This window comes from Entelurus aequoreus, unplaced genomic scaffold (assembly GCF_033978785.1).
Source record: "Entelurus aequoreus isolate RoL-2023_Sb unplaced genomic scaffold, RoL_Eaeq_v1.1 HiC_scaffold_41, whole genome shotgun sequence".
NCBI lineage: Eukaryota > Metazoa > Chordata > Actinopteri > Syngnathiformes > Syngnathidae > Entelurus > Entelurus aequoreus.
This window is the reverse complement of record NW_026907973.1, coordinates 153,127-175,753: the sequence shown is the minus strand read 5'-3', so window position 1 is coordinate 175,753 and position 22,627 is coordinate 153,127. Positions and strand designations below refer to the sequence as shown.

General features: G+C 38.5%; 2 protein-coding genes across 7 annotated transcripts in view; one reads left to right on the top strand and one right to left on the bottom strand.

The window, feature by feature from the left end:
* LOC133645335 (uncharacterized) overlaps positions 1-11,167 on the bottom strand; it is an 82,200-nt gene extending 71,033 nt beyond the window's left edge. The window contains exons 1-4 of one of the 5 annotated variants that reach the window (XM_062040225.1): positions 10,722-11,167; positions 5,634-5,756; positions 2,886-2,966; positions 2,675-2,798 (exon numbers count right to left, since the gene is read on the bottom strand). In XM_062040225.1, the coding sequence (XP_061896209.1) occupies positions 2,675-2,798; positions 2,886-2,966; positions 5,634-5,756; positions 10,722-11,106 (713 nt within the window). In that variant the 5' untranslated portion in view covers positions 11,107-11,167. Of the gene's footprint in view, positions 1-2,674; positions 2,862-2,885; positions 2,967-5,633; positions 5,757-10,721 lie in introns of those variants that run through there. The other 4 variants (XM_062040227.1, XM_062040228.1, XM_062040229.1 and 1 more) reach the window with 4 other exon arrangements.
* Positions 11,168-20,228: 9,061 nt separating this feature from the next.
* On the top strand, positions 20,229-22,223 carry LOC133645326 (uncharacterized). 2 transcript variants are annotated; one of them, XM_062040213.1, is made up of 4 exons: positions 20,229-20,320; positions 20,388-20,441; positions 20,704-20,775; positions 21,236-22,223. In XM_062040213.1, the coding sequence occupies exon 4, from the start codon at positions 21,449-21,451 to the stop codon at positions 22,052-22,054; it is 606 nt and encodes a 201-aa protein (XP_061896197.1). In that variant the 5' UTR covers positions 20,229-20,320; positions 20,388-20,441; positions 20,704-20,775; positions 21,236-21,448; the 3' UTR covers positions 22,055-22,223. The 2 variants fall into 2 exon arrangements, with proteins under 2 accessions (XP_061896197.1, XP_061896198.1); XM_062040214.1 differs by having other exon boundaries at positions 21,212-22,223.
* Positions 22,224-22,627: the final 404 nt, after the last annotated feature.

Genomic DNA, 22,627 nt, shown 5'->3' with positions numbered 1-22,627 from the left:
AAAGTTTTCCCAAAAAAAGCATTTTATGCCATTTTTAGGTTTTGTAGGGACTCCTGATGACGTTTTGAGACATCTCCTACAACTACAGCACCAGAATTGTGCTGCTGAAGCAAGTCCGTTTTTTGGAATTTTTACGACAGGGTCCCCCCTTACGACATCTTAGCAAAAAATGTTTTTCTTAAAAAATGCATTTTCTTACATTTTCTTACATTTACGGGTTTAGTCGGGACTCCTGATGACGTTTTGAGACATCTCCTCCAACTACAGCACCAGAATTGTGCTGCTCAAACAAGTCCGTTTTTTGAATTTTTTTTTGTAAAAAAAAAGTTTGCCCAAAAAAAGCATTTTATGCCATTTTTAGGTTTTGTAGGGACTCCTGATGACGTTTTGAGACATCTCCTACAACTACAGCACCAGAATTGTGCTGCTGAAGCAAGTCTGTTGTTTGAATTTTTTTTTGTAAAAAAAAAGTTTTCCCAAAAAAAGCATTTTATGCCATTTTTAGGTTTTGTAGGGACTCCTGATGACGTTTTGAGACATCTCCTACAACTACAGCACCAGAATTGTGCTGCTCAAGCAAGTCCGTTTGTTTGAATTTTTTTATGACATTTTGCAAAATATTTTTTTTCCCTAAAATATGCATTTTTTTTCTAATTTCTTCCATTTTCGGGTTTAGTCGGGACTCCTGATGACATTTTGAGACATCTCCTACAACTACAGCACCAGAATTGTGCTGCTGAAGCAAGTCCGTTTTTTGGAATTTTTACGACAGGGTCCCCCCTTACGACATTTTAGCAAAAAATGTTTTTCTTAAAAAATGCATTTTCTTACATTTTCTTACATTTACGGGTTTAGTCGGGACTCCTGATGACGTTTTGAGACATCTCCTACAACTACAGCACCAGAATTGTGCTGCTGAAGCAAGTCTGTTTTTTGAATTTTTTTTTGTAAAAAAAAAGTTTTCCCAAAAAAAGCATTTTATGCCATTTTTAGGTTTTGTAGGGACTCCTGATGACGTTTTGAGACATCTCCTACAACTACAGCACCAGAATTGTGCTGCTGAAGCAAGTCTGTTTTTTGGAATTTTTACGACAGGGTCCCCCCTTACGACATTTTAGCAAAACATTTTTTTTTTTGTAATTTAGTGTTAAAAAGGTAATAATGTACTGTACTGTACATATTAATTTGCCACCGCCATCATCACCACCGTTCACCTACATTATGCGAGGGTGCTCTCGGTCCATTTGAACTTTTAATAGGATCCAAAGTGCACGACCTTGACTGAACATCACACTGTGAAATTGGATTGTGGACTTTTTTGATGTTATTATCAAATCACACAGCATGTGAGAGTTAGCAGGCACACTTCCACTTTTCCCACTGCTCTATATCTAAGGGTGACCAGATCCCAATTCAGCAGGGGCCTCGTGTTATGTTGTGCTTATGCACAAAAACCTGGCGTACGTCCTTTTTTCCATGGTAAAGATGAAAGGTATCGAGACCGAACTTGACGTTGAATTGTGCGCTGTTTCACTCCAGGTTCGTTCTTCACATACTCACATTTGCTTTGCCGACATTTCAACAATGTAAAATAGATCGCGGCGAGGACACACAATGCACTTTTTGGCCAATGCGTTTACCGTAATTTCCGGACTATAAGGCGCATTTAAAATCCTTTTTTATTTCTCAGTGCGCCTTACACAGTTGCGCCTAATGTAATGAACAAGTTTGGTTGAGCTTACCCACCTCGAGGCTATTTTATTTGGTACATGGTGTAATTATAAGTGTGAGCAGTAGATGGCAGTCAAACATAAGAGATACGTGTAGCCTGCACTATGATGGCTTTTAAGTAAACAACAGCAACATTTTAAATGTTCCGTTGAAAATATAGAACATTAGACACGGCGCTCAAAAATCTATCAAAATGTTTTAGCACGACTTTGGTCAGCTATGAAGCCGCACCGCTTGAAGGATTGTCGGCGCATTAAACATACCACTATTATTATGGTGTGTGTATAAGGTAAGACATTATCTGGCGTTTTGTTTCGCAATATTATGCAACTTTTCTTAACTTCTGGTACCTGCTGATCTGTATTTGGGATCTGCATGAGTCCTGAAAAATTGTGTGTCCGCCTTTGTAGTTAATAAGCTTCTTCTTTTTCTCTATCTTCTTGTTATGTGACATTCATCCTCCGCTGTTGCCATTTCTAATATAAAGTAGTGTCAAGTTCTCACTTATATCTGTCAGTAAACTTGCCATGAAAGCGCTAAAACATACCGGTGTAGTGAGTTTACATTATTCACCCAAGGAAGTTTAGTTAGTAGAGAGTTCCGGTTGAACGTTTTTTCACGGGACACATTTCCGGTGTGGTTGTTTCCGGATGAGGAGATGCTGCTCCATTATTGATTTGATTTGATTTCGTGTAGACCGCAATATGACTCAAGTAAACAACACCAACATTGTATATGCTCCATTGAAAATATAGAACATTACACACGGCGCTCAAAAATCTATCAAAATGTTTTAGTAGGACTTTGGTCAGCTATGAAACTGCACCGCTTGATGGATTGTACTGTGCTTCAACATAGGAGTATTATTATGCTGTGTGTATAAGGTAAGACATATTTTCTGGTGTTTTGTTTCGCAATATTATGCAAAAGAAACTTTTCTTACCTTCTGGTACCTGAAAATTTGTGCAGGTCCGCCTTTGTAGTCCGTGCCGACACCGTAGTCGATAAGCTTCTTCTTTTTCTCCACCTTCTTGTTATGGGACATCCATCCTCTGCTGTTGCCATTTCTAATAAAAAGCAGTGTAAAGTTATTACTTATTTCAGTCAGTAAACTCGCCATGAAAGCCCTAAAACATAGCGGTGTAGTGAGTTACCATTATTCACCCAAGGAACTTTAGTTATTAGAGTTCTGGTCGGACGGTTTTTCACGGGACACATTTCTGGTGTTGTTGTTTCTGGATGAGGAGATGCTGCTCCGTTATTGATTGAAGTAAAGTCTGAATGTCATTAAAACAGTTAGCTCCATCTTTTGACACTTCACAACAAAGATGACGGGGAGAAGACGCTGCCGAAGGTGAGCCACGTAAATAAGACCGCCCACAAAACGGCGCACCCGGAAGCGGCTTGAAGATGATGTGTAAAACATCATCTATGCAACATTTTGAGCAAAGAACCACCATTACATGTTATGTAGACCCCAAGGAAGTCTTTTACATTTAGAAAAAAATATATATATTATGACTCCTTTAATGCGCCTTATAATCCGGTGCGCCTTATATATGAAAAAAAGATCAAAAATAGACCATTCATCGGCAGTGCTCCTTATAATCCGGTGTGCCCTATGGTCCGGAAAATACGGTAATGCTTTATATCAATATTTGTGAGGATGTTTACCAATTTATCTAGGCCGGACTGGTAAAATCACGGCACGATAACTTAAAAATAAAGACAACTTCAGATTGTTTTCTTTGTTTAAAAATAGAATTTCTCAAAAATAAACAAATCATGTTGTTTTTTTACACTTACATGTTGCAGTTAATAGTGTTCTACCTTTAATTGTCGTCATTTATACTTTCTGAATAAATGACGCGATAATGTTCATCAGTCAACTCATTGGTGTTCATTTTCAATCTAACAAGATAAAAAAAAAAAAATCAAAATCAAATTACAGGATGTTATTTATGTAGTTTGCTAATTTTCTTCGACTGTTGCACTGACATCATGTGTTTTATTTTTTTTGTACATCCTGTATGTAGCATCATCTACAAAGATACAAAGAATTGCCATTGCCACATCTAGTGGACACATTTAAAACAGCAGTTTCTTTCATACAAAAATTTCAGCTCATTTGTATACTTAGCAAATTCATCCGGATAGAACCTGTTCACGGGCCTGATCCGATTCATCTCAGCGATCGTATTTGTCACGTTTCATGTGTCAGGTAAAGCGCAATGAATGACTCCGCTTCCTAGTGTAAGAGTGAGCTTTTAGAAGTGTGCCATGACAGCAGACTCTCTAATCGGTGATTAAAACAGCTGAAAAAAAATCAAGTCTTCCAGAGATGGGCACAGTCTACACTACCTGCTGTCTGAGGCGAGTGCACAGCATCCTGCGTGACCAACAACACCCTGCTCCTCACCTGCGGCCCTCAGGTAGAAGGAACAGGTCTATACGTGCCAGGACAACTTGCCAACAGCTCGTCTGTATCCTCAGGCAGTGACCCTCTCTCACATCCCACCCATGAACTGCAACGTCTAATTATCACTTCTATTGATCTGCCCTTTATACTGTACACTGCATCCGGAAAGTATTCACAGCGCTTCATTTTTTGCCACATTTTGCTATGTTACAGCCTTATTCTAAAATGGTATCAATTCATTTTCGTCCTCAAAACTCTGCGTTTCTGGGTGTTGTTGATAAATGCAACAACACCCAGAAACGCCGCTGGCTTCGCTCGGCCCGAGCTCATCTAAGATGGACTGATTGGTTGGAATCTGCGCTTTTGCATGATATACTAGTTACTACAGTAATCTTCTCAGAAAGCACGTAGTTTCAAAGTTGTATTTGTGTTGGTACTGCATCAAAAAGCGACATCAGTGTGTAAAGGATATCACCACATGGACTCAGGAACACTTCAGAAAACCACTGTCAGTAACTACAGTTCGTCGCTACATCTGTAAGTGCAAGTTAAAACTCTACAATGCAAAGCGAATGCCATTTATCAACAACACCCAGAAACGCCGCCGGCTTCGCTCGGCCCGAGCTCATCTAAGATGTACTGATGCAAACTGGAAAAGTGTTCTGTGGTCTGACAAGTCCACATTTCAAATTGTTTTTGGAAACTGTGGACGTCGTGTCCTCCGGTCCAAAGAGGAAAAGAACCATCCGGATTGTTCTAGGCGCAAAGTTGAAAACCCAGCGTCTGTAATTGTATGGAAAACTTGTTTTGTTTTGTTTTTAATGTATGTTTTTATTGTTTTGTTTTTTAATGTATTATATTCTGTTTTTATATGTTTAAATGGATCTGAAGGTCTGCAATAAAGATTGATGATATGGGGGTGTATTAGTGGGTAACTTACACGTTTGTGAAGGCACCATTCATGCTGAAAGGTACATACAGGTTTTGGAGCAACAAAAGTTGCCATCCAAGCGACGTCTTTTTCATGGCCGCCCCTGCTTATTTCAGTAAGATATCGCCGAGCCACATTCTGCACGTGTTACAACAGCGTGGCTTCGTAGTAAAAGAGTGCGGGTACTAGACTGGCCTGCCTGTAGTACGAACTGTGCTCTGTAAATAAACTCGCCTTGCCGACCGTTTTCTGTCGTGGACAACGACAATTTCAATAAACTACAAGTTAAAAAAAAGGCATGAACATTTCCCTTTTTTGGGTATTGAAAAAATGTATGGAACGGCGCCGCTCAAGTACCGATCCATACCAGACTGTGAATTTTGTGCATCGTTCGTGGCACCCTTTGTGTTTACGCCGTGTTTCATGGGTCAGGATTGCACCACCTAACACATTTTTGCTACATGGTTACTATGCAGTGTGTGTGTTATTCACTATGACAATGACAATAAATGCATTGAACTGAATAAAAGTCATGTTAGAGTAAATGAATACTTCTCTGATTTGAGGGCGAAGGCTTGTTCATGTGTCCTGTGATGAACTGGCGGCCAGTCTCGGGTGTAGGCCGGGGGTCAGCAACCCGCGTCTCTTTAGCACCGCCCTCGTGGCTCCCTGGACCTCTTTCAGAGATGTGTGAAAATGGAAAAAGATGAAGAACATTTTTATTGGAATATATTTCCTGTAGGAGAACAAACATGACACAAATCTTCCTAATTGTTAGAAGTCCCACTGTTTATGTTAAACATGCTTCACTGATGAGAGGATTTAGCAAGCACTGTTTTGTCCTACTCATTTCAGCGATCCTTGAACTCATTGTTGTTTGTTTACATGTACAACTTTCTCTGACGCTGCCACAGAAAGACGTGTTTTATGCCACTTCTTCTTTGTCTCATTTTGTCCACCAAACGTTCTACGCTGTGCGCGAATGCACAAAAGGTGAGCTTTGTTGATGTTATTGACTTGTTGGAGTGCTAATCAGGCATATTTGGTCAGAGCTATGACTGCAAGCTAATCAATGCTAACATGCTATTTAAGCTAGCTGTATGTACATATTGCATCATTATGACTCGTTTGTAGGAATATTTGAGCTCATTTAATTTCCTTTACTTATGTCCTCTGTGCATTTCATTTATATTTGCATGTCTCATGACACATTATCTGTACGTAATATTGGCTGCATTTCTGATAGTTGTTTGTGCGCCATGTTGTTCCAGACCACAGCAAACGTTACCCGGCTTGTAAAGATTGTAATAAATCCATTAGAAGAAGACAGCCTGCCTTTTCCTTTAACTTGGACACACACATTTATACCTTTGACCCTTATGAGCCAGTCATTTCCAGAAGTTATCTCATCATGTGAGAAGCCTCCATTTAAATAACATATTATTATTTTATCTTAATAGATTAAAAATGAACACCAATGAGTTGACTGATGAACATTATCACATCATTTCATCAGAAAGTATACATATCGACAAATAAAGGTAGAATACTATTAACCGCAACATGTAAGTGTAAAAAAAAAAACAACAACATTATGATTTGTACATTTTCAGAATGTGCTTGCTCTATTTTTAACAAAGAAAAAAACAAACAATCTGAAGTTGTCTTTATTTTTAAGTTATCGTGCCTTGATTTTACCAGTCCGGCCCACTCGGGAGTAGATTTTTGTCCATGTGGCCCCCGATCTAAAATGAGTTTGACACCTCTACATTAGAACTTACGAATAATGGATTGGTAGGTTCATCGTAGCCAGCCTTGTGTATTATTCTAATGACCCTTTTTTCAAGTTGAATTATTGAGCCTGTGTTTGTTCTATAAACATTTCCCCAAAGTTCAACACAGTATGTTAGATATGGAAAAATAAAAGAATAATATAACTACAGCTGCAGCTATCGAATATTTTAGTAATCGAGTATTCTATCGAATATCCCGATCGATTAATCGAATAAATCACAATTTTGTTTAATTATACACGTTAAGATGTGCCCTCAATTATTGTGGTTGGCCTAATCGTCTTATTTCCTAAACGCCTGTTTTCATTATTGAAGGCTGACACGCACAGCTAAAAATGTGTATGTGCTAATAAAAACAGGTGCGCTCACAGCCCTATGTGCTGTGTGGTGTGACCGCATAAACAAAGTTCTTGTCTCTCGTGCGTTTTTGATGATTATCATACGGTGCCGTTTAAACGTTTTCTAAACTGGAGCGTACTTAAAAGAGCGGTGTCGTGCAGTGCAAGGGGGGGATGATCTGTGACGTAAACACGCTGTGCAACACCTAAACAGTCTGTGCGAAACGTGAGCTTTGACTACTGTTTAGTGAACCAGGCAAAATGCCGTAAAAAAAAATATATACGACACCTCGAGGCAGCAACAATTCCTCGAATGTATTTTGTAATCGAATTACTCAAGGAATCATGTGCAGATATTTCTTATTCAGCATGTGTCTTACTTTATATAAAGAATAGCAATGGATTTGGATGTTTTTAGAATAGAATAGAAAGTACTTTATTGATCCCTCGGGGAAATTCAGCACCACAGTTCGCTCACAATAAAAATAAACACTAAGGTATTTTTTACATGTGAATAATATCAATACAGTCTATTATACAGCATTATTCACTTGTGAATAATATAAATACAGTCTATTATACACAGTGTTGGGTTAACTAGTTAAAGTTACTAGTTACTTTATTTCAAAAGCAACTCAGTTACTAACTCAGTTACTTACACCAAAAAGTAATGCGTTATTGTGAAAAGTAACTATTTAGTTACTTGTTTTTTTCTTCTTCTTTTTTTAAAGCTACCATTAATGCCCTTTAAGCCTTCATTTAAGTACTGTTATTGCACTGGAGAATAATACAATCTGTTGATCAGCGCTAGGAATTTTCAAAATGGGGTCCCAGGGACCCCATCAAGTCATAAAAATGGGGTCCTACAGTACATTTTTGGGGTCCCACTTTTTGGTAAGCGTTTTGACAACAAAAAAGATAAACGTATGCATTATCCTGTTATATCTCACATTATATATTGTGTTTTGGAAAAAGGTTGTCATATACGTTACTTAATTCATAAAAAAAAAATAATAAAGAAAGAAAACAAATGTGTATACATATATAAATGTATTCAGTTATAAACATTCATTCACTTTCTTCTTTCCTTCATGGATCTAAACTTTACCGCTGCTGGTAGTTTTTTCTATGTTTTTATTGAATAAGTTGTAGGTGTATTTATTTCAGTATAAAAGTGTAAAAAGTGTTTTGCTTGGGTCATGAAATGATGATAATGGTGTGCCAGGGCATACAAACATTTTATATTTAACGCTTAAATCTCTGGAGTCTACATCAACTTCAGATCTATCCCTCGTTTCAAAATGTTTTAGTTATGTTGTTTTTTTGTCTGTTTGTTTTCCGCCCTTTTTTGTCAAACAAAACTATGTTTTTAATGGCAAACACACAAAATATGCAAAATCTTCCACCAAAAATATTTTTCAAAGTGGAATATTGGATGTGAAGTAATGGGAACCTTGGATAGGTCAATAATTCATAATAACATTGATTTTGATTCAATATTATGTTTTGAGCAATGACAGTTTGAAATAAATGGATTAATGTGGTCCCCGATTTAAACAAGTTGAAAAACTTATTGGGGTGTTACCATTTAGTGGTCAATTGTACGGAATATGTACTGTACTGTGCAATCTATTAATAAAAGTCTCAATCAATCAATCCACTCCCTCGCTCTCTCTGTCCCTCCCTCACGAATGCTGCTGCATGTGCACAATTAGTTTGGTTTTTAACCCCATCTTAACCCTGAACGTACATTGAAAATATACGCAACCCTGCCGGACATTTGAGGCATTTAAGAAACTCCGCCCGGACAGCCCCGCAAAAGAAGACACATGGTCAGTCTAGAGCAGGGGTCACCAACCTTTTTGAAAGCAAGAGCTACTTCTCGGGTAGTGATTAATGTGAAGGGCTACCAGTTTGATACACACTTAAATAAATTGCCAGAAATAGCCAATTTGCTCAATTTACCTTTAACTCTGTTATTATTAATAATTAATGATATTTACACTTAATTGAACGGTTCAAAAGAGGAGAAAACACGAAAAAAATGATAATTAAATTTTGAAACATAGTTTATCTTCAATTTCGACTCTTTAAAATTCTAAATTCAACCGAAAAAAAGAAGAGAAAAACTAGCTAATTCGAATCTTTTTGAAAAAATTTTAAAAAGATTTTATGGAACATCATTAGTAATTTTTCCTGATTAAGATTAATTTTAGAAGTTTGATGACATGTTTTAAATGAATTGGACCAGCTATATTTCTAACAAAGACAAATCATTATTTCTTCTAGATTTTCCAGAACAAAAATGTTTTAAGAAATTCAAAAGACTTTGAAATAAGATTTAAATTTGATTCTACAGATTTTCAAGATTTGCCAGAATAATTTTTTGGAATTCTAATCATAATAAGTTTGAAGAAATATTTCACAAATATTCTTCGTCGAAAAAACAGAAGCTAAAATTAAGAATTAAATTAAAATGTATTTATTATTCTTTACAATAAAAAATCATTTTTAAGGTTGTATTTTTTCTCTAAAATTGTCTTTCTGAAAGTTATAAGAAGCAAAGTAAAAAAAAATTATGAATTTATTTAAACAAGTGAAGACCAAGTCTTTGAAATATTTTCTTGGATTTTCAAATTCTATTTGAGTTTTGTCTCTTAGAATTAAAAATGTCGAGACCAGCTTGCTAGTAAATAAATACAATTTAAAAAATAGAGGCAGATCGCTGGTAAGTGCTGCTATTTGAGCTATTTTTAGAACAGGCCAGCGGGCTACTCATCTGGTCCTTACGGGCTACCTGGTGCCCGCGGGCACCGCGTTGGTGACCCCTGCTCTAGAATATCTCCATGTTAAGAAACTCGGCTTCAGCTCCACCATGATGTCTTGTAAGTAAACACAGACACGCCCCCCTCCACACCCACACACACACACACACACACACACACACACACACACACACACACACACACACACACACACACACACTAGGTGTGGTGAAATGTGTCCTCTGCATTTGAGCCATCCCCTTGGGGAGCAGTGGGCAGCAGCGGCACCGCGCCCGGGAATCATTCAGAAGGACGACACTGCAACTCTCCAATAAAACACACTCAGATCTTCTGTTTTTAGCCGATACTACATAAGAAATGACATCAAATAACGCAGTAACGCATCATGTAGTAACGGTAACTGAGTTACTGAATATAAAAAATAAGGCGTTAGACTACTAGTTACTTTGTAACGCGTTAGTCCCAACACTGATTATACAGCATTATTCACATGTCAATAACATAAATACAGTCTATTATACAGCATCATTCACATTTGAATAATATAAATACATTTAAGCACAGTTAAGTACTGTTTTCCCTTTAACATCACAAATGAGTTTGACATTTGAAGTTAATTGCTGACATGAATGGACTTTTCCAGCATATTATGTGTGTATGACTTTCACCTGTGTAATAGAATGACTTCATGCAACTTTTCTCGGAGGACAATTGAACACTCACCTAGCGAAAATGCAAACTTCATCGCTGCTCGGTGACCTTCGTCTAGCGGCAGAATGTCTCTCTCGTCGTGTTGATGTAAATGAGAAGGAATGAATGACATGTGAACAAATAACAGCGCTGACATGATAGGAGGCGTGTTAGCTAGCAAGCTGTTGTATTCTGATGACGTGCTAGCGTCACTTCCGCTGGGACGAGACCGGAGCGGTTGAAAAACGTGACTTTCATTTATAATAATTGAATGGTGTGTGTTCAAATAACCCTCCTCGGCCTTATAATTGTTACAGGTCGCGCTGTTGACATCTTTTCTTGGGAAATGGAGTCGACTCCAGGGGGTCTTTCCGCGGGCTCTGCCATTTTGAAATATGACGTCACGACGCGACGTCATCACCACCCGGAAGTGTGGATCTTCTTCTTCTTCTTTTGTTTTTATAGCAGGTTGGCAAGCAACCTTCTGGTGTGCATTACCGCCACCTACTGACATGGAGTGTGGACCACTTCTAGAGATCACCTTAGCACAGACCTGGGCAGATGAACGTCCGGGGGCCACATGCGGCCCCTTAAGCTTTTCAATCTGAATAATATGAATATAATCATTAAAAGTTCAGTTAAAGTGCCAATGATTGTCACACACACACACACACTAGGTGTGGCGAAATTATTCTCTGCATTTGAACCATCACCCTTGATCACCCCCAGGGAGGTGAGGGGAGCAGTGAGCAGCAGCGGTGGCCGCGCCCGGGAATCATTTTGGTGATTCAACCCCCAATTCCAACCCTTGATGCTGAGTGCCAAGCAGGGAGGTAATGGCTCCCATTTTTATATAATAAAATACATGAATAAATCTTAGTCATACACTCTTATTCATACACTCTTATTCATATACTCTTATTCATACACTCTTAGTCATCCACTCTTAGTCATACACTCTTATTCATACATTCCTATTCATATACTCTTATTCATACACTCTTAGTCATACACTCTTATTCATACACTCTTATTCATCCACTCTTATTCATACATTCTTATTCATACACTCTTAGTCATCCACTCTTAGTCATCCACTCTTATTCATCCACTCTTATTCATCCACTCTTATTCATACACTCTTATTCATACACTCTTATTCATCCACTCTTAGTCATCCACTCTTATTCATACACTCTTATTCATACACTCTTATTCATACACTCTTAGTCATACACTCTTAGTCATCCACTCTTATTCATACACTCTTATTCATACACTCTTATTCATACACTCTTAGTCATCCACTCTTATTCATCCACTCTTATTCATCCACTCTTAGTCATCCACTCTTAGTCATCCACTCTTAGTCATCCACTCTTATTCATACACTCTTATTCATACACTCTTAGTCATCCACTCTTAGTCATCCACTCTTAGTCATCCACTCTTAGTCATCCACTCTTATTCATCCACTCTTATTCATACACTCTTATTCATACACTCTTATTCATCCACTCTTAGTCATCCACTCTTATTCATACACTCTTATTCATACACTCTTATTCATACACTCTTAGTCATACACTCTTAGTCATCCACTCTTATTCATACACTCTTATTCATCCACTCTTAGTCATCCACTCTTAGTCATCCACTCTTAGTCATCCACTCTTATTCATACACTCTTATTCATACACTCTTAGTCATCCACTCTTAGTCATCCACTCTTAGTCATCCACTCTTAGTCATCCACTCTTATTCATCCACTCGTATTCATACACTCTTAGTCATACACTCTTATTCATACACTCTTATTCATCCACTCTTATTCATACATTCTTATTCATACACTCTTAGTCATCCACTCTTAGTCATCCACTCTTATTCATCCACTCTTATTCATCCACTCTTATTCATCCACTCTTATTCATACACTCTTATTCATCCACTCTTAGTCATCCACTCTTATTCATACACTCTTATTCATACACTCTTATTCATACACTCTTAGTCATCCACTCTTATTCATACACTCTTAGTCATCCACTCTTATTCATACACTCTTATTCATACACTCTTAGTCATCCACTCTTAGTCATCCACTCTTAGTCATCCACTCTTAGTCATCCACTCTTATTCATCCACTCTTATTCATACACTCTTAGTCATACACTCTTATTCATACACTCTTATTCATCCACTCTTATTCATACATTCTTATTCATACACTCTTAGTCATCCACTCTTAGTCATCCACTCTTATTCATCCACTCTTATTCATCCACTCTTATTCATCCACTCTTATTCATACACTCTTATTCATCCACTCTTAGTCATCCACTCTTATTCATACACTCTTATTCATACACTCTTATTCATACACTCTTAGTCATCCACTCTTATTCATACACTCTTAGTCATCCACTCTTATTCATACACTCTTATTCATCCACTCTTATTCATCCACTCTTAGTCATCCACTCTTAGTCATCCACTCTTAGTCATCCACTCTTATTCATACACTCTTATTCATACACTCTTAGTCATCCACTCTTAGTCATCCACTCTTATTCATACACTCTTATTCATACACTCTTAGTCATCCACTCTTAGTCATCCATTCTTATTCATATAATCTTATTCATACACTCTTATTCATACACTCTTATTCATCCACTCTTAGTCATCCACTCTTAGTCATCCACTCTTATTCATACACTCTTATTCATACACTCTTAGTCATACACTCTTATTCATACACTCTTATTCATCCACTCTTATTCATACATTCTTATTCATACACTCTTAGTCATCCACTCTTAGTCATCCACTCTTATTCATCCACTCTTATTCATCCACTCTTATTCATCCACTCTTATTCATACACTCTTATTCATCCACTCTTAGTCATCCACTCTTATTCATACACTCTTATTCATACACTCTTATTCATACACTCTTAGTCATCCACTCTTATTCATACACTCTTAGTCATCCACTCTTATTCATACACTCTTATTCATCCACTCTTATTCATCCACTCTTAGTCATCCACTCTTAGTCATCCACTCTTAGTCATCCACTCTTATTCATACACTCTTATTCATACACTCTTAGTCATCCACTCTTAGTCATCCATTCTTATTCATACACTCTTAGTCATACACTCTTATTCATACACTCTTATTCATCCACTCTTATTCATACATTCTTATTCATACACTCTTAGTCATCCACTCTTAGTCATCCACTCTTATTCATCCACTCTTATTCATCCACTCTTATTCATCCACTCTTATTCATACACTCTTATTCATCCACTCTTAGTCATCCACTCTTATTCATACACTCTTATTCATACACTCTTATTCATACACTCTTAGTCATCCACTCTTATTCATACACTCTTAGTCATCCACTCTTATTCATACACTCTTATTCATCCACTCTTATTCATCCACTCTTAGTCATCCACTCTTAGTCATCCACTCTTAGTCATCCACTCTTATTCATACACTCTTATTCATACACTCTTAGTCATCCACTCTTAGTCATCCACTCTTATTCATACACTCTTATTCATACACTCTTAGTCATCCACTCTTAGTCATCCATTCTTATTCATATAATCTTATTCATACACTCTTATTCATACACTCTTATTCATCCACTCTTAGTCATCCACTCTTAGTCATCCACTCTTATTCATACACTCTTATTCATACACTCTTATTCATACACTCTTATTCATCCACTCTTAGTCATCCACTCTTATTCATACACTCTTAGTCATCCACTCTTAGTCATCCACTCTTATTCATACACTCTTATTCATCCACTCTTAGTCATCCACTCTTAGTCATCCACTCTTAGTCATCCACTCTTATTCATACACTCTTATTCATACACTCTTAGTCATCCACTCTTAGTCATCCACTCTTATTCATCCACTCTTATTCATACACTCTTATTCATCCACTCTTAGTCATCCACTCTTATTCATACACTCTTATTCATACACTCTTATTCATACACTCTTAGTCATCCACTCTTATTCATACACTCTTAGTCATCCACTCTTATTCATACACTCTTATTCATCCACTCTTATTCATCCACTCTTAGTCATCCACTCTTAGTCATCCACTCTTAGTCATCCACTCTTATTCATCCACTCTTATTCATACACTCTTAGTCATCCACTCTTAGTCATCCACTCTTATTCATCCACTCTTAGTCATCCACTCTTAGTCATCCACTCTTATTCATACACTCTTATTCATACACTCTTATTCATACACTCTTAGTCATCCACCTGCGGAGGTGGAGGAAGGCAGTCAGAGTCCAGGGGGAAGATCGGCAGGTGAGGCTCACTGCGGAGACACGGATGTACTGTGGGAACAGGAGATGACAAGGACAAATAAGGACTAGGCACGAGGGAGACAAAGCGAGCAAAAGAGAGAGACACAGGTGAGGAGCCAGAGACGTGAAGCTTACTGAATCAGGGCTTTGTTCCGGCGTGGAGTAGTCAGTGGAGTGAGCCTTTATGCTGCTGCTTCTCGTCAAGACCAGGTGCGTTGACTGATGATTGCCGCCGGCTGTGGAGGCGCGTGGCCGCGGTCTGCGTGGCGCGTGCGGGGGCGTGTCCTGCGGTGCTTGCAGCGTAGCTTCGAGGAGCTCCTGCCGAGGAGGGAGAAGCAGACGTAACAGTGCCCCCCCTCTTATGCGAGGCTCTCGACGAGCGCCGGAGAGCTCCAGGGTTGACCTGATAGAAGTCCTCCAGAAGGGTGGGGTCAGCAAGGTAGGAGGCCGACACCCAGGATCTATCCTCTGGACCATAACCCTCCCAATCTACCAAAAATACCAGGCCCCTACCTTGCCGACGGACCCCAAGGATCTCCTTGACGGTCCAAACTGGGTCAGCGTTATCCAGAGGGGTAGGGTCAGGGGAAGAGAGTGGAGAACTGGAGACAGGCTTACTCTGGGATACATGGACCACCGGATGTGGCTTCACCGAGGGGGGTAGAGACAGACTAACAGATACTGTTGGATAAGCTCAGAGCAATCGGATTTAACAAAACCTCATGGAGCTGGATGCAATCCTACTTGGAGGGGAGGGAACAGGTGGTAGAGGTGAACGGCACCGTGTCCCCCCCCCCCTCTCAGTGAGCTGTGGAGTCCCCCAAGGCAGTATATTAGGGCCTTTACTGTTCCTGGTATACATAAACGACTTGTCATCGGCATGCGACTGTGAATTGTTTTTGTTTGCGGATGACTCGACCTTGCTGGTATCCGGCAAGGACAAGTCACAGGTGGAGAAAATCCTCAGTGCTGAACTCTGTAGAACTTGCACCTGGCTCGCTGACAACAAGCTATCCATACACTTGGGTAAAACGGAATCCATCCTGTTTGGGTCCCACATCAACCTTAAGAAAGTCAATGACTTCACTATAAAAGTGGGTGACGTTGTTCTCACCAGGAAAGATGAGGTCACCTACCTAGGTTCCATTCTAGAGGCTAATCTTTCCTGTGATAAAATGGCAACCAAGGTAATCAAAAAGGTCAACCAACGAACGAGATTTCTCTACAGAATCTCCTCTCTGGTCAACAAAAGCACCTTGAGGATTCTGGCGGGAACTCTCGTTCAACCCTTTTTTGATTAGGCATGCACCTCCTGGTACCCTAGCACCTCTAAAACCCTCAAATCTAAACTCCAAACATCCCAGAACAAGCTAGTCAGATTACTTCTAGACCTCCACCCCAGATCCCACCTCACTCCTACCCACTTCTCCAAAGTGGGCTGGCTCAAGGTGGAGGACAGAGTAAAACAACTTGCACTGAGCCTGGTCTATAAAATCCACTACACCTCCCTGAAACCGAAGTACATGTCAAACTACTTCCATAACGTAAATGACCGCCATAACCACAACACCAGGGGGAGCTCCACTAACCACGTTAAACCCAGATTCCCATCTAACAAAGGTCTTAACTCGTTCTCTTTCTATGCCACATCAATGTGGAATGCACTCCCAACAGGTGTAAAAGAAAGCATAAGAAAAAGTATCTACATTTGATTGTTAACATTTGATTTATATATGTTTATTTTTTAAATATTTTTATGAATTTATTAATCAATCAACAAAACAATACACAACAATGCAATCCAATTCCAAAAGCAAAGCCGCCCCAGCAACACTAAGAACAACAGTAAACAGCAATTGAGGACACAAACATGACACGGAACAATCCAAATGTAGTGAAACAAAAATGAACATTATCGACAACAGCATCAATACTAGTAACAATATCAAAACAGCAGTGATTAAAAATCCCTCATTGACATTATCATTAGACATTTATATATATAAAAAAAAGAACAATAGTGTGACAGTGGCTTACACTTGCATCGCATCTCATAAGCTTGACAACACACTGTGTCCAATATTTTCACAAAGATAAAATAAGTCATATTTTGGTTCATTTAATAGTTGAAACAATTATTCTTGAGACAAGATTTCGGGCCCCAATGACATATTTATTTGAGAAGCTGTCTCAGAAAATTATGATATAAAACAATAACTCCCCAGCTGGAGCCTTCCTAGTCACTGCTGGACCATGACTTGGATTTGAACCTAGTACCCTTTGATTGGGAGCTAGCTGCTATAACCACTCGGCTATCCTTTATCTGCCTATTCACAGTTTTCAGGCCCCAATGACATAACCTGTCCTAGTAAACTAGGATATAAAACAGCAACTCTTCCAGTTGGAGCTTTCCTAGTAACTGCACGACATGACGTGGATTTGAAACCAATCCCCTTTGATTGACAGCTAGCTGCCTTAACCACTCAACTATCATTGGTCTGCTGGAGCCAAGACTTTGGGCCCCAATGACATATTTAATTGAGAAACTGTCTCAGTAAACTATGATACAAAAAAGTAACTCCTCCAGCCGGAGTTTACCCAGTCACTGCTTGGCCATGACTGGGATTTGAACCCAGTCCTCTTTGATTGGAAGCTAACTGCTTTAACCACTCAGCTACCCTTTGTCGTGCCCCAATGACATATTTAAATGAGAACCTGTCTCAGTTAACTACAAATGGACGTGTAAAAAAACACTGACTCTTTTGGCTGGAGTCTTGTAACCTGACCGGGATTTGTACCCAGTACCCCTTGGTGCACAGTTGCCAGTGTTAACCACTCAGCTACATATATATACTGTACATACTGTATATGTATATATACATATACAAAAATTAACATTTATACCGTATATCTAAGGGCTGTCAAGTGATTAATTTGTTTTAATCAGATTAATCACACTCTAGATCTGTGATTAATCCTGATTAATCACAGATTCTTTTTCTAGCATTTTTTTATTTTTTATATATATATATATATATTAGGGGTGTGGGAAAAAATCGATTCGAATTCGAATCGCGATTCTCACGTTGTGCGATTCAGAATCGATTGTCATTTTTAAAAAATCTATTTTTTGTATTTTTTATTTATTTATTTTTATTTATTTTTAATTAATCAATCCAACAAAACAATACACAGCAATACCATAACAATGCAATCCAATTCCAAAAGCAAACCCGAGCCAGCAACACTCGGAAGTGCAATAAACAGAGCAATTGAGAGGAGACACAAACATCACACAGAACAAACCAAAAGTAGTGAAACAAAAATGAATATTATCAACAACAGTATCAATATTAGTTACAATTTCAACATAGCAGTGATTACAAATCCCTCATTGACATTATCATTGGACATTTATAAAAAAAAATAAAAAAAAGAACAATAGTGTCACACTGTGTCCAATATTTTCACAAAGATAAAATAAGTCATATTTTTGGTTCATTTAATAGTTAAAACAAATTTACATTAATGCAATCAGTTGATAAAACATTGTCCTTTACAATTATAAAAGCTTTTTTACAAAAATCTACTACTCTGCTTGCATGTCAGCAGACTGGGGTAGATCCTGCTGAAATCTATGTATTCCATCAATAGACAATCCTTTTCAATCCTGCTGAAATCTATGTAGTCCATGAATAAACAATCCTTTTGAATCGGGAAAAAAATCCTTTTTGAATCGACAATCGTGTTGAATTGAAGAAAAATCGATTTTTTTGCAAGATGGCACTAAGATATTTGACTCTTAAGTTGAAGTCTAGTTTTGGCTCTGCAAGAGTGTTTTGTTTTTACAAATCCTATCTGAAAAGGATTTTGATTGATTGAGACTTTTATTAGTAGGTTGCACAGTGAAGTACATATTCCGTACAATTGACCACTAAATGGTAACACCCCAATAGTTTTTCAACTTGTTTAAGTCGGGGTCCAATTGATTCATGATACAGATATATACTATCATATATACTATCATCATAATACAGTCATCACACAAGATAATCACACTCCAGAGTCTATTGCTGTCATTAAAAGACACTTGGGCAATAGCCAGAGGTGTTTCTTCACATGTCTGCTCCTCTAAATAAGGGACACTCAGACTGTGAAGTCTGGGAAGCTAAATAAGGCACACTTGCAAATAATGCCTTTCTTTATGTGTGCAATTGCGGCAGAAGTCCACAGGAGGGCGCACGTTCCCCTCCAGTCTATTGCTGTCATTAAAAGACACGTGGCGGAAGTGGCTCACCTGAGCAGGTGAAAACAATCAGTCAATCACAATCACATCTAAAACATCCAATAAATAGACTGCAACAGTCAGAAGTTTACAAGCAGGATGGAAGCAGCAAGCGAGGTAAGAAGGAGCTATTTTCTTTACAACTTGTTTCAACTTGAAATCAGAGATGACAGATCTTACTTTATCTTCCTGGTTCTTGTATCACTACGTGATTGATTGAGACTTTTATTAGTAGATTGCACAGTGAAGTTTATTCTTATAATTAGGATGGATTGTTTATATTTAATTTCATTCATATTGTTGTAAATGTTTAAGTTTATTCTTAAACCTAGGCCCTATCAGTGGAAATTGATTTTAAAAGCATTTAAAAAATATGATACAATTTAAAAAAAAAAAAAAAAAAAAAAAAAAAAAAAAAAAAAGTTAGAAAACTTTAATAAAGATATCTATTTAAGGGTTTTTGTACTTAACAGTTTTCACAGATTTAATTGATCATTTGAAACAGTTTAGCCAATTAGAAAATGTTTTTACTTTCAGAAATTAACATTTATACATAAAAAATTTTGCTTTTAGCCAAATGTTGACAAACATGTATATGTTACTATCATTTACACAATAAAATAGATACAATTTGACATGTGTGTGTGTACACCACTTCAGGAAAAACAACTTTGCTCTCCAAGTATCACCATAATGACCAACATTGAAATACAGTTGTGTAGTGGCCATAAGTATTCATTGAATATTTTTGGCCACAGTTTGAACAGTAACACTGTTTGCATATTTATGTCATTCTTTGTAGTTAGAGAATCACTGGCTTAGGGAATTGTGTAATACTATCATGAGGTGATTGTACATTAAAATGCACTGTAACATGTGGTCCTAAATAAAGAGTGTTCTAGTACATGTGTATGATTGTGCTGCGTTTCTCTCTCTAGGATTACCTGCTAGTCCAGGAGCCAAAGGTGGACCTGGAGTTAAAGTAAGCACTATTCAATCAAACTTTTTACATTATGCACTTCACTTTTAACCACTTTTTCTCTTGCTAGGACGAGCCTGGTCCCAGAGGTCATGCCGGCATGTCCGGTGACCCTTGACCTTTGGTAAGTACCTAAACAAATCCAGTGCTTATCGATTAGACTGTTTTTCTACTGCACACCTGAAATGACTTATTACTATAGGGCGAGCCTGGGGTTCCTGGTCCCAAGGTAAATACTTGAGTCAATAACACGGACTCCAGGTACTCACCTCATACGTGTAACTGCAGGGAGACCGAGGTCAGCGCGGTCCAGTGGCTCCACAAGGAATAGTGGGAAAGACTGTGTTGAAAGTACAATACTTATTCATTGTTCTCATATATGACAGGGAAGCAAAGGAGAGAGAGGAGCGATGGGCGTTCCAGGTGCTCAAGGTCTGAGTGGAACCAAAGGAGACAAGGTATGTGGTGAAAGAGTCCACCAGGGGGCAGTGTTTACTCAGGAGTTAAATACAAGTCATGCAGGATGAAATATTTCTGTCCTTGTAGTGCTTCAGTACTTGGGATTTATTCTGAAGATAGTATATTTCATCAGTATTTATCAATACTTACCATTTCTTGTAAAGATAGTATAACATGTGTTTCTGTCCTGGTAGTACATCATTATGCTGTCTTTTAAAGTTGGTATATTAGAAGTATTTCTGTCCTTGAAGTGTAGTACACTAATACATACACTTTCTTGGAAATATAGCATGTTTCTATCCTTGTACTGTAATACATCAATACTGCTAAATATATTATATACATATGTATTTACACTTTCATGTAAAGATAGTATATTATATAAGTAATTGTGTCCTTGTACTGTAATACATCAATACATACTTTCTTGTAAAGGTAGTACTGCCCCTCTGTCACTAGGTGTCCCCCAGGGTTGGGTGCTTGGTCCACTTCTCTTCATTGTACATGCTCCCCCTCGGTAACATCATCCGCCGCCATCACCTCCAATTCCACTGCTACACAGATGATGTCCAGCTACATCTCCACAAAATCTCTCCACCCTGACCGACTGCCTCACTGAAATCAAATCATGGCTGCACTCCAACTTCCTCAAACTCAACTGACAAATCTGACATGCTCATCGTGGGCCCCAAATCCCTCACCAAAACTGCTCACAACTCTACTCTGTCCCCATCCACTCACATCCGCAACCTCGGAGTCATTCTGGACAATAAGCTCTCTTTTCAACACCGGGTCAACCACATCACAAGAACTGCTTTCTTCCACCTCCAAAATATTGCCCGTCTCCGTCCATCCTTCTCTGCCGCTGAAACCCTGATCCATGCCTTCATCACCTCCACACTTGACTACTGTAACGGCATCCTCTACGACTCATCTTGCAAAATTCTCAAAGTCCAATACGTTCAAAACTCTGCCGCCCGCCTGCTCAGCCACACCCGCTCCCGTGAGCACATCACCCCAGTCCTCCAGAAACTCCACTGGCTCCCCAGTCCTCACCGGATCCACTTTAAATCCTCCTCCTCACCCACAAAGCCCTCCACAAGCAGGCCCCCTGCTACCTCACCAACCTGCTTCACCTCCATACCTTCACGCAGCCTCCGCTCCTCTGATGCCAACCTGCTCTCCCCACCATGCAGAACCAAGCTTCGGACCTGGGGTGACAGCTTTCTCCATCGCTGCTCCCACCCTCTGGAACACTCTTCCCAAACCCATCCGTGACCAGTGTTGGGTTAGTTACTGAAAACTAGTAACTTTATTTCAAAAGTAACTCAGTTACTTACACCAAAAAGTAATGCGTTACTGTGAAAAGTAACTATTTAATTAGTTCTATTTTTCTTTCTTTTTTAAAGCTCCCATTAATGCCCTTTTAGCCTTCATTTCAGTACTGTTATTGCACTGGAGAATAATACAATTTGTTGATCAACTTGACTTTTTGATTGATTGAAACTTATATTAGATTGCACAGTACATAATCCATACAATTGACCACTAATTGGTAACACCCCAATAAGTTTTTCAACTTGTTTAAGTCCACGTTAATCAATTCATGGCATGCATTTTTATCTTCCTTTTAACATAATTAATGAAAAACAGTGCAACATAAAAATGCACTTCTCCTTTCTTTAAACTTGGACCAATGACCAATAATAAAAAGCAAGTTAAAGTGCAACATAAGAAGGCACATCTTCCTTGAAACATAGGTAGTGAAATAAAGCCTGACATCTGGAGTGATGCTGCTGTCTTCCACACTTGGAGTCATGGATTGTACAATCCTTGTTTTCAGTGGCAGGA